The sequence below is a fragment of the Mastigoproctus giganteus genome, chromosome 10, assembly GCF_048544385.1.
Source record: "Mastigoproctus giganteus isolate SK-2022 chromosome 10, ASM4854438v1, whole genome shotgun sequence".
NCBI lineage: Eukaryota > Metazoa > Arthropoda > Arachnida > Uropygi > Thelyphonidae > Mastigoproctus > Mastigoproctus giganteus.
This window is the reverse complement of record NC_143584.1, coordinates 194,177,056-194,190,245: the sequence shown is the minus strand read 5'-3', so window position 1 is coordinate 194,190,245 and position 13,190 is coordinate 194,177,056. Positions and strand designations below refer to the sequence as shown.

Sequence of the window (13,190 nt, the reverse complement as noted above, 5' to 3'; positions counted from 1 at the left end):
AACAACAAGAGAAAGCAATATTCCTGCCTCGTATATTAGGAATCTTCATGTAAAGAAACCTTTAGGTGGCAATGATCATAATTTAATGATGTGGGATTTATTCAAAGAAATAACTTGTGAAGGGTAAAGAATGGGAAGTTTGTGTTTGCAAAGGGGATTATGTTGCATTCAGGCATCTTTTAAACTGTTCAGCAGGACCAACTGATATTAAAATATAAATACCAAATGGGAAGTATTTGAAGAGGTGATCAGAGAGGTGTTTTATACCAACTAAGAGTACATTGTTTAAGGTATAGACCAAAATGGATGTTAGATGAACTGATGAGCTCAGTGACAGAAAAAGAAATGTATGGGATGAATATAAACTGTCAGGGGTTAAGAGTCCTAAAATAAGTAAAGACTAATCAAGTACTTGGGGTTAGGCAGGCTAAGGCAGATTATCAGAAGTCTTTGGCTGAGAGTACAAAGAAAAATGGAAAGGAATCCTTTGGGTATGTTAACATTAGAAGGAAAGGGGATGAGCCACTTGGTTCTGTAAATTGCAGTTTCTGAACACTAGGCATTTGGATATGAATGGCATAAATATTGATTCTGTACAGATTGCTGATAAACTGAATAAATATTTGGCAATTATGTTCACACATGAAAAACTTAGACTGTTTAATTAAACTTAGGCTGTTTAATACTTATTGGGATTTCTGTCTTCCACCTTCCTTTCCTCTATAGGCCCTATCCTTCCATAGAGTACCCTCTTTTGCTTTCTCGTTCCACCACTCTCTTTCTATCTGCTTGTCCTCTCACACACTTCTTGCAGAGTTGCAATCTGCAGCATGAATTATGGCATGTGAATTCCCTGTAATTCCACAGGCAGTTCTTGGAGTATATAGAAATGTAAAATATAAAGGTGACATATACTGTATAATGATACTATATGTCATAGTGAAATTTTATATTTTCATTCCATTTCCTTATAATGATGTTTAGCTGTAGTTGGATTTGGCAGTCTCTTTTGTATTAGACAAGCTATTTACAAATTTCAGGACCTACTTCAGATTTCATTGTGAATGTATTTTGAATATATATCATTATATATACATTGAGTGGACAGAAATCATGGGATACCTACCTAGTAATGGGTCGGCCCACCTTTAACCCGTATAAGGTCAGTCACGTGGCAAGGCATTTAGTCCACTAGTTCACGAAAGCATTCCTCAACTATTTCCATCCATGCTTGCTGCACCACTCTCCATAATTCCATCACGTTCCTGGGTGGGGGATCCAAAGCTCTAATTCCACAGCATCCCAAAGATGCCCCACAGGGTTCGTGTATGGTGAACAGGGAGACCATTCCATGGTGGTAAAATCTGCTGAATGCTCTTTGAGCTAGGTTCTAGTCACCACATCTCTGTGTGGCGGTGCATTATCCTGCTGGAAGAGTCCATTGCCCTGTGGGTACACAATGACCATGAAAGGATGCAGATGGTCTGCAAGGGTGAACATGTAACCCGGACCATTCAGAGATGGTCTAAACGTACCAGAGGTCCCAACGTGCTAGCTGAACATGCCCCAGACCATTACTGACCATCCACATGTGTGAACAGTTCCTTGTTGACATGATGGGTGTACAGTTTTGTGCAATTTCGACCAGATACACACCCTCCCATCCGCTCGAAATGACTGGAAATGGGACTCGTTGGGCCAGAAACCTGTCTCCAATCATCCAAGGTCAGTGCCTATGTTCTTTCTCCCAATTGAGGCATAGAGTCCTGTGTCATGGCATTAGCAATGGGACTCTGGTAGGTCAGCGGCTCCCATAACCTATTGCGGCTAATGAACTTGCCGGAGACGTTTTTGGCACCTCCCTTGCTGAAGTAGACGGTGATTTGTGCCACTGTCACTCTCCGGTTGGCTGAAACAATGCGAGACAGACGTCAACGGCCACATTCATCCACCACCTTTCTCTGCCCACAGTGCTGTCCACAATGAGATGTTATTCAGGAAATGGCATTTTTCTGATACTCTTGATACTGTTGCACGGGGATAGTACAATTTCTGTACCACCTCCACAATAGAGTGACCGATACGTCACGCACCCACTATCGTCCCTCTTTCAAAGCTGGTTAACTTGCAACATTTATCCATACTGACATCGAATTACCATCTATGTGAATGCAGTGTACCTATATACCCACCAAGTGGTGGGTTTGTCCACTAGTGAGAGGGGTGACAATGTCACGTTGCCCAGGAACCAGGTATCCCATGAATTCTGTCCTTTCAGTGTATTTATGTATTTGTTACATTTATATTTTAGTCAAGGAATGGCAGCAGCTTTGCAATGAATCTCATTTCAAATAATCCAATATGAAATTAACAAGGGTATATACCTTATCGCTTATTTTTATGCATGTATATAACATTGTGTTTATGTTCTCTCTTTCCCTACTCCTGCCTTTTCTCTAATTTGCTTTGCTTTACTTTCTTTCATTTGTTTTGTTTTTCTTTCCTTGGAACACTGGTCTCTGATATATAGACAGATTTTGACTATATTTCAGACTATTTTATTCTCCTGATTTATTGGTGAGTATTTTAATACTATACTTTTTAATAGTTGCACTGCACTTTAAGGTGTAGTGACATACTTTTTATCTATACTTTTCCATAACAATTAGTTTCCCATATTTGTTTGTTTTTCACTCTGTGTATGTGTAATTTGATGAGAGTTAAGGACACAAACATGCTCTTTCTCGCCTGCATTTGAATTTTTTTTTTTAAATTAAATAAATCCTAATTTGTTTTTTTTGTTGTGAACAATAATACTTCATGTTATTATTGTTCAGAGCATGTTAATTCTGTAATAGTAAAGTGAGGTGAAAAATTATATTTCAGAATAGCATTTTTTTTTTTTTTTTTTTTTTTTTTTTTTTAATTGAGAATGAAATATTTAATATTTGCTAATTATATATGAATTATAGTTAGGTATATTAAAAATTATTGTTTATTATAGTAAATGATGTACAGGCCCAGTGTCAGCCTCAGACTTTAAACCATATTGGTCAATCTCAACAGCCATCTCAGACTCAACCCCAACAACCTCAAGGTCAGCTTCGGCCTGTAGTGCCTACTGCAGGCCAGTCATCTCAGGGGTTTCTTCTAACAACTGATAGTGGACAGATGAATTTGGCAGCCAAAGTAAAGGCAGCAAATGTCACTGGTTTACTGACAGCTGTCACTGCTAGTCAGATTGCTCCAGCCATGCAAGGAGTAATACCACAAGTACCAACAGCTACCAAAGACTGGCACCAGTTCGTTACTCGTGACCTAAGGCATCATTTAGTGCAGAAAATGTGAGTATTTTTAGCCTAATTTCCAAGAACTTGTGTATATATATAAATTACTTATAATGATTCATGAAGACAGTCATATTCATTGTGTACGCATTGCATGTATACACACAAAATTAAGTTTTAATGACATTATGAGCTCAGGTGGAAAGGTACTGGTATTCAAAGAGATTTTGATTGTCTAAATATTCAACATTTTTACCCAGCCATCTCAAGTGCTAGTTCAGTGGAGGCACGGGAAAACATACAATCAATATCATATGTTAGTTTCGTGAAACATTATCTTGTCACGTGATTGTGTTGCCTTCTTTTCACTACAAATTAGACATAAATTCTCTATTAACATATCCTCATTTTCTTAAAATAACTAAAAGTAACAGTTTTGTGAAGTTAAATGAGGGACAGTGAGAGACAAAGGAAAATGGCGGATCATCAATAGTAGCAATACACAGAAAGAATTGGGTTTTTTTTTTTTTTTTTTTTAGAGTTCAGCATTTTTGTTGTTATTTTTATCTGATATTAAAGTGCATTCTTCATGTTAAGAGTTTTGAAAATGCTCTAAAAGCCTCTGTGGCTTTTTGGGCATTTTAGCACAAACTGCCCCCTCCTCTACTTACAAATTCACAGAAAGATCATGAATTATGGAGGCAGGGACATGTTACCCTGTGAAAAATCAGACTTGTTTGATTTTCAGCAATATGCATCATGTATTTCTTTGAATATGCAACTAGAATAGATGACTTGCAGCTGTTAATTACGATTAATGAAAGTCAGTGAGAGACACATCAACTAAATGACCAATCATGTGGGAATCCTTTTACAACAGTAGTGAAAACATCACAAATCTTGCTATATGCAGTAGTGGCATGTGATGCAAGAAAGCAGGTGTATGAGCTTATGCAGCATCAGCCAAAAAAAAAAAAAAATCACAAAACCAATCCCCTCTGAATATTTATCCAGTTCCTCCTTAAATTTAATTAACCTATCAACTTCCACGACAAATGGAAGTTTGTTCCAACAATTAATCACTCGCTGGCTAAAGGCAAATTTCCGCACATCTATTCTACATCTGTCTTTCCTTAATATGAATTTATGCCCCCTTAGGTTCGTAATCTAAACAAGTGGAAGGATCCCATCAGAATTCAGTGTGCTCAATCCATTCAAGGCCTTATACACCTCAATCAGATCACTGAGCAGGTGCCTAGTCTCCAGCTGCTGCAATTTGCAGAACTTAAGCCTCTCTTGGTAAGAGGATCCCTTCATTCCCCTCACCAATCTTGTTGCCCTTCTCTGTACATGCTGAAACAAATCTACATCCTTCCTAAAATAAGGCCTCCAGACCTGTACGCAGTACTCAAGGCGTGGCTTGACCATTGCCTTATACAGAGGGACAATCACCTCCTTTTCTCTGCTAGCAAAATTCCTATATATCATTGACAAAACCCCATGACCTGCCCTGGCAGCCTGTCTCCATTGCTCAGAAAACTTCATATCCTACTGCACAATTACTCCTAGGTTGCCGACCTGGCTAGCCAGGTGGGTAAAGTACCTGCCTGGGAACCCAAAGGTCGCGGGTTCGAATCCTGCCTCGGGCTTGGATCAAAGCACTGCAGAAACCTTGGGAAGTGCATTATGGCCACAGAAGCCGATGCACCAACAACTACAAAAAAAAAAAAAAAAAACCTCCCAGGTCTTTTTCATTTTCTACCACCTTAAGTGTAGTACCACACAGTTGGTACGTTTCTCTGGGGTTACTTCTACCCATATGCAATACCATTTGTCAAGGTTAAACTTCAGTTGCCACTTCTTAGCCCATCTGCCCAAATTATCTAGATCCTGTTGCAGTAGCACACTGCCATTACTGTCATTAACAACCCTGCCAACCTTTGTATCATCTGCAAACTTCGACACTAAGCCTAATATTCCTTCATCAATATCATTGATAAATATACAAAACAACAGAGGACCCAACACCGAACCTTGATGGACTCCACTAATAACATTAGTCCATGAAGAGCAGCACCCATTGATTACCACCCTCTGTCTTCTCCCATTCAACCATCCTTTTATCCATTGTAGCAACTTACCCTTAATACCATTCTGCTCCAATTTGTACAATAGTCTTACATGCGCAACAGTGTAAAAAGCTTTCCTGAAATCCAGATATATGATATCAAAATTATTTTTTGCATCCAGTTCCTTTGTAACCACATCATAATATCCTATCATATTTGTCAGACAAGACTTTCCCTTAACAAACCCATGCTGTGTCTGAATTATTGCTGCAGTCTTGTCTAGATGATCCTGCAATGCATCTTTAACCAGTGACTCCATTATTTAACCCGGAACAGAAGTTAAACTAACTGGTCTGTAATTACTCGTGTCACCCTTCGATCCCCCTTGGTGAATTGGGGATACATTTGCACATCTCCAGTCCGTGGGGACCTTCCCTGAGTCCAAGGATGCTCTCATAATTATGGCTAAGGGTTTGCTTAGTTTCTTTGCCGCCTCCTTTAATATAACTGGATAGATCCCATCCATCCTGGGTGCCTTTCTTATGTTTAACTTCAATTTCTCCTCCACTTTGCTCTCAGTTATTACAAAATCACTAAGCACCCTGTTACAATTTGATAACCTTGTGGCATTTTCAAACTTTAATAACTCCTCATGTGTGAATGTAGATGCAAAATACTCATTCAGTTTGTTTGCTATCTGAGCAGGATCATTGACAGTCGAACCATCGATATCAAGTGGACCAATCAGGTTCATCCCCTTCCTTTTAGAGTTTATATAAGTAAAGAAATCCTTGCTATTTTTCTTAGCATCTTTTGCCAAAGATTTCTCGTAATCTGCCTTCGCCTGCTTAACCTCCCTTGTGACCTGATTACAGACTAGCTTATATCTGCCATAGGCTTCTGAGTCGCTTGATAATTTATATGCATCCCATGCATTTTTCTTCTCTTTCACGAGTCTCATTAGTTCATTTGATAACCATTTAGGCCTAAACCTTGAACAATATTTCTTAATATGTATGAAACTTTTAGTAGCATCCATAATTAATTCCTTGAATGCGTCCCACTTAGAATTTACCGTTGGTAACATCGTCAGTTGATCCCACTGTACAGAATTTAAAAACTGTCTGAGACCACTGTACTCACCTTTACGAAACAAATTACCTTTCATTTACCCCTGAGGGCCTCCGTAGCCAGGTGGGATGGAGCAAAAGTGCTTAGCACACGCCTCTTGATTAGACCGGGGTTCGAGCCTGTCACCACCAAATACGGATGATGCGGAAAGGTCAGGGAATGTCCACCGCATATTCCCGGAGCAATATGGCCTTAGTTGCTAATGCTCCTAAAAACAAAACAACAAACCTTTACCCTTGATGGTAATTATATCTTTAAGTAATTCCCACATAAGTACACTGTGATCACTGCCACTTAGTGGTTCCTTTATCTGCAAATGCTTAATACACGAATGATCAATGCTGATAACCAGATCAAGAGTATCCTCTTTGGTTGCCTCTCGAACATGCTGCTGCAGAAAACAATCATCCAATAAATCCACAAAAGTTTACTAGTGTGTGAGTGACCAATCCACAAGTTCCAGTCAATATCTGGGAAGTTAAAATCCCCCATTATATAAGACATTCTGATTTACTAGCCCACTCTATTTCTCTATACAATTGTTCATTATACTCATTCAAGTCATTAGGCCTATAACACACTCCTCTTATTTTTGCTTTCGCAGTGTTTATGTCACACCAAACTGACTCAACAGTGCACTGTTCATCTATATCAGTTGGATGTACTTCTTTGATTTTATGTTTTTCTTAATTAACAGCATAACACTTCCTCCCTTCCTATTCTGTCTATCCTTTCTGTACAAATTGTACTACCCAAATTCCTTATATCTGTGTGACACCATGTCTCTTCTATCCCAACAATATCCGCCTTTGATGTCTTGGCCAACACTTCAAATTCTTCAAATTTATTTACTTCTAGCATTTATATACTTCTAGCATTGGTATTCATGCAAGTATACATGCACCTGTCCTTATTATTAGTTACCCTAACACATCCCATATACCCATCTGTTTCATGATAACTGCCATCAGTCCCTGAAACCCCCAGCACCCATTGCTCCAGGTCGCTACTTATTGTAATAGAAATTGTGCAAGAATCACCTTCACCTCTGCCTGTGGCTACTTTTAACGTTTTAGTCTGTGAATCCCCTAAGCTATCAGTTTTCCGACCCACCTAACACTGCCTCGATAGCATCAGCAAATATTCTTGCACCCTTTCTATTTAAGTGTATCCCATTCCTGTAGAAGCAGTCTCTCCTGTTAACAAGCACAGACCACGCTGAAAAAAATTCTACCCCTTGAGCCTTGCACATTCCCTCCAGGGCTGAATTGATTGACAAGGCTCTCATCATATACTCCCTCTTATTGTGTCTCGGCAGAATTGCAGACACTTTCAAATTTAACCCTAGTTCACGACTTTTTGCAACATTGACCTGTACTTAAGTAAACCTGCAGATGTCCTACTCTTAATGTCATTGGTGCCAACGTGTACAACAATATCACCTTTTGTGCCCTTAAAAGATGATATATGCTTTACAACATCATCAACTTTTGCCCCTGGCAGACATACCTTGATCCTGTTCCATCTATCCTTTTTGCACAATATATTCCCCGTCTCCCTGACAATAGTCACCAACAATAACTAGTTCCTTTGGGACCAGCGCATTCTGCCTTGGAGATTGCTGCTGTGTTGCCTGATGCCAGGAGTGAGCTCTGGCATTGAGTTGGGCAGCTGAGAGCTTGACGGGGCACCTCATATTAATTTCATCAAGGGCATCTACCCTACCCCTCAAGCTCTCATAGATGCCCAGTAGAACGCTGAGTTGATGTCTAATTTCTAGACACTCTCTGCACCTGGCACACACAAAGACATCCTCCTTGGCTAGATCATGTTCTGTTCCAGAGAGTTCGGCAAACGTTTCACAAGTTGCACATTTTTTTAGGCTGTGATGCGTTGGAGAATTGCCCCCCTCAGTTCTCCCCCGCATCACAGCACTCCTGCCACTTTGTGCCTGTTGCTTTGCTGCTCTAGTCTGGGGCATGATATTTTAAATTAACAAAATCAATAAATTTAATTAATTAATTGTCAATACTACGCTATCTAATAGAATCCTAAATGCAGTGATGCATATTACGCTATATAATTATACATTAGAGCTGCCTAGTTATCACAATTAAAAATTTGAATTCCCTACTACTCTATATAAAAACAATGGCTGCAAGATTCGAAGTAAATAACGGTTTTACGTATATTAAGTATGTCTGTGCACAGTCCTGAAAAAACCTATTTGTAAAACAGGCATGTTTAGTAACATGCCTGTTTTTACTAATGATGTTACTCATATGTAATCCCAAAAATACAAAGTTTACTAAATGCAACATATACTTTGGACAGTTCTGTTCCCATGTTGACAATTTTTTGTGACAAATTTTGTACACAGCAAATCCTCTTTTAATACACAAATAGAACTGTAAATACTTAAGATAAAGCCTTTTGGCTACCTAAAAAGCAATGTGTAAGAACTGATACACACAATGGCCAGTGGGAGGCAGAAACCTCTTGTATCAAGGCAATCACAGACAGAAGAAATGCAAATAGATGCAAAGAAAATTGTGATGTGCGGTGATTACACGTTGCCTCTTTGAGTATAAAGACTGGCTTTTCACTGCAGTAATGAGGCCAAAATGGGAAAAAAACGTGATCAGACTTTGAAAAAGTTCTTATTGTGAGTACACATTTAACAGGAGCCACAATTCAAGAAACAAAAGACATAACTGGTTTCTCAGAAGCATCCATCTCAAAGGTTTTTAATGATTGGAAAGCAAGTGGTGGTTCCACATCTCAAAGGCATAAATGTGGCAGGAAAACCCAATTCTTCAAGAGCAAAGCCATTGTACTCTAAGGACTGTATGGAAAAATGGACATTTAGTGGGCAGCAAATAACATCTGAATTCAACCATGCCCAAAACTGGCTATTTCAGCCCATACCATGTGCAGGGATATGAAGAAATTGGGTATTGGCAGTCACTTGCTATTCAGAAGCCTCACTTTTTTCAGGGAAAAACAGAAAAATCAACTTGCAGTCAATACCACAAATATTGTTATTGGACATTGGAACAGTGGAAAAGTCATGTCAGACAAATTATGGTACAATTTGTTTTGTATTGATGGTAGGCAGAGGGTATAGTGAGAACCTCATGAAGTGATGGCTAGCTTAGGTTGTTAAGAGAACCTAAGCATTTGAAGGTATCATGGTATGGGGAATGTTTTGTTGCCACAGACTGGGTCTGTTGATACTGCCGGGAGACCGAATGTCATCCCGGGAGTACCTGAATTTTGTACCAGGTCTACTGCACTCTGCAACATACACTTTTATCCCAAAGGTAATGGCCACTTTATGGATCACAATGCAACAGTACAAGAATTCTGTGGAGAACATGACATGGATTTCCACCCTCTCCTCTGCCCCCTGCATTCACCTGATCTCAAACTTGTTGAGTGTGTGGATATCTTGGAGAGAGCTATTCAGCAACAAAGTTCTCTTCCTTCAACTCTCTTGCAGCTGCATGATATTTTTCTGGAAGAATGATTACAATTAGACCAAACATCTAAAACATCTTATAAAATCAGTGTTGTGCCACCCACTTGCTGTTATTTGGGAAGGGGGAAAGAAACACAGCCCGATTTGGTACTAAATAGTATGCATGCTATTGTAGCTTACACACACCCATACACCCAATCACATGTGCCTCAGTTATCTTTATGAAATGCTATTTTGATACTGGATGCTCAGTTGGGCCGCCATAAAATGTGGTTTCTCACAAATTCACTGAAGAATACAAATTACAGCAAATCTTCTCTAACCCCATATTCTCTAGAGCATGGTTTCCCAACCAGTGGTTTGCAAACTCCCAGGGGTTCACAAAAGTGTTCCAGGGGGTTCACACTAAAAATTCTCTAATGGCGTCTGCTATCATAAACTACAAAATATAACTAATAATAAACAAAGTAAAATAAAATTAAATAAAAAGTAAATAATTGCCAAAGAAATAAATCACATCTCCCATAGTTCCTTATAATTACTTTACTATCTTACAGTATATCATGTTAAATTAATATCTAAAATTATTTCTTGACTAAATGTCTGAGTGTGAAAAAGGTTGTTTATGCATGGGTAATGCAAGATATAATCAGATGAATGCATACTACCTGGGTAGTAGAAATTATGGAAGTGTATTACCCATGCATAAACAACCTTTTTCATACTCTTGGACGTTTAGTCAAGAAATAGTTTAAGATTAAACCATGCAAATCCTCAAGCATCTCTCATATTGTGGAGTTATACTTCATAACCAGGTTGTCGCTAATGCAACAACAGGGTACCTGCCCACCCACCAATGAGTAAGCCAACCAGCTTCGAAACGGTGCTATCGGGGTGGTGGTATCTGCCGAGAATAAGTAACATTACTCTGGTGAAGTAACTTATTCAAAGCAGTGCAATATCTCAGCCACTCATTCTGAAGGTTCATTCACGATATGAATGCATTCATACTACATGCATATAGAAATGATGGAAGTGCATTACCCATGCCTAAACAACCTTTTTTAATTAAATGTTTTCAATACTTTTTTTTTTTTTTTTTTTAAGAACTTTAAGTACTTAATACTGTGCATGGGTTGAAGGTTGAAAAGATGAAAGAAGATATTTGTTGACATTAGACTTGAACTTATGTGGATTGTAATTTTCAGGAAATACGTATGAAGGAAGGTTGTTTCAGAAAACAGAAGTTGAATGAATAAATGAGGAAGAAGAAACGTTGGTTCTGCGAGTTTGAAGTTGGACAGTAAAAGTATGTTGGCTGGTTGCATCACGTGTTCGGACTGCTTTAAAAGAGAGAGCAGGAATTATAAAAGCCAATTCAGACGAACAGTGCCCGTGGAAGTAGCCATCGATAGAAAAGACATGTGGCAGAAACAGAAAGCGTATGAGACAGATTGGACAGACTCTGTTAGAGATGAGTTGTTAATTAACCTAATTGCCCTGTTCTGAATGGAATCTAGAAGCCTGAGAGAGGTTTTGGGGGTGCTGCTGCAGATGTGAGAACAATATTCCACAGTAGGGCGGATTCGCAATTTGTACAGAGTGAACAGCTGTTTGGAAGAAAAGTAACGACGAGAGCGAAAGAGAAAACCAAGTTTTTTTTTTTTTAGATGCAGAGGAAGCAATATTTGTAATGTGCTTGTGCCGAGAGAGGTTAGAAGTCAGGGTAATCCCCAAGATCTCGCCTAGAAATCGGAATGTCATTGATGATAAGCATAGTGGCAGAAGAATCCGTTTTGCGATATATAAGACAGGAATCAGCTTTAGAAAAATTGAAATTGAGTTTTCTTTACCCCACTGGAGAATTGCCTGGAGATCAGCATTTAAGGTTTGGCAGTGTATACTCTAAGTTGAAGCTGTTTGAGCAGGGCAGGGTTTCTCAAACTGGAAGGTGGAAAGTAATGTGCTATCACCAGCAAAACTATGGATAGGATTTCTGGTCAATGGAAAAAGGCCATTAATATACAAGAAGAAAAGAGTGTGAGAAAGAACTGAACCTTGGGGAACACCAGCATTAATGGAGAAGTTAGAAGACAGAGAGCCATCTACCATCAGTTGCAGTGAGCGGTCATAGAGAAAACTGGATACCCAATCACAAAGAACAGCTGGAAAACCATAGGATGGAAGCTTACTTAGAAGACCTTTATGCCAAACACGATCAAAATCCTTTGAAATATCAACAGCAATGGTTTAGGTTTCACCAAAAACTTTTCCATTGAATTTGTCCATAGATGCACATCTTCTTCAAGAGGAGTGTTTCCATTTACAATGGGTTTCCTCAGCCTACAAGTTAATTTTTGGTAGGTATTTTTTCCCACTATAAGTTCCATTCAAGGTGTGCAGGTCAGTTAAACCTTGGGCCGTCATGCATTCCCGTACTCCATCCATGCCTCCTAGGTCTTACTCTTCTCCTTCTTCCAGGAGGTATCCATTCCAGGATAGCCTTTGAATATCTGGTTTCTTGTATCCGTTTTATGTGTCCATACCACATTAAACGCCATTAGCAAGGGCACATGATGCAAGAAAGCAGGCTTATATAGCATCAGCCAAAAAAAAAAAAAAAAAAAAAACGCACCTTATTTCACCCATCCCCTCGCTCGAAATGTTTGTCAAGTTCTGCCTTGAATCTATTTAAGCTATCAACTGCTACAACGACAGATGGAAGTTTTTTCCAGCAATCAACCACCCGCTGGCTAAACTCAAACACCCGCACATCTATCCTACAACAGTCTTTCCTCAATTTGAATTTATGCCCTCTCAGGCGATTATTCTGATCAAGAGGAAGAATCCCATCAGCATTTAGCATGCTGAAACCTTTCAAGGTTTTATACACCTAAATCAGATCATCTCGCAGGTGCCTAGTCTCCAGACACTGTAATTTGCAAAACTTAAGCTCTTTCTTCGTAAGAGCAACCCTATGTTCTGTTCACTAATCTTGTTGCCCTTGTCTGTACTCATTCCAACAGCTCTGCATCCTTCTTAAAATGAGGCCTCCAGACCTGTATACAGTACTCAAGCTGTGGCCTCACCATTGCCTTATACAAGGGGATAATCACCTCCTTATCGCTGCTAGAAAAATTCCTGTATATCATTGACAAGACACCATGAGCTACTCTTGCAGACCGTCTGCACTGCTCAGAAAACTTCATATCTGCCTGCACA

At 39.2% G+C, this 13,190-nt stretch overlaps 1 protein-coding gene across 1 annotated transcript in view; it reads left to right on the top strand.

Moving 5' to 3' along the window:
- The window catches only part of LOC150079691 (histone lysine acetyltransferase CREBBP-like), a 487,331-nt gene that overhangs the window by 191,921 nt on the left and 282,220 nt on the right, over nt 1-13,190 (top strand). Inside the window, exon 7 of the mRNA XM_090384101.1 lies at nt 3,005-3,344. Within this exon, the coding sequence (XP_090240227.1) occupies nt 3,005-3,344 (340 nt within the window). The remainder of the gene's footprint in view (nt 1-3,004; nt 3,345-13,190) is intronic.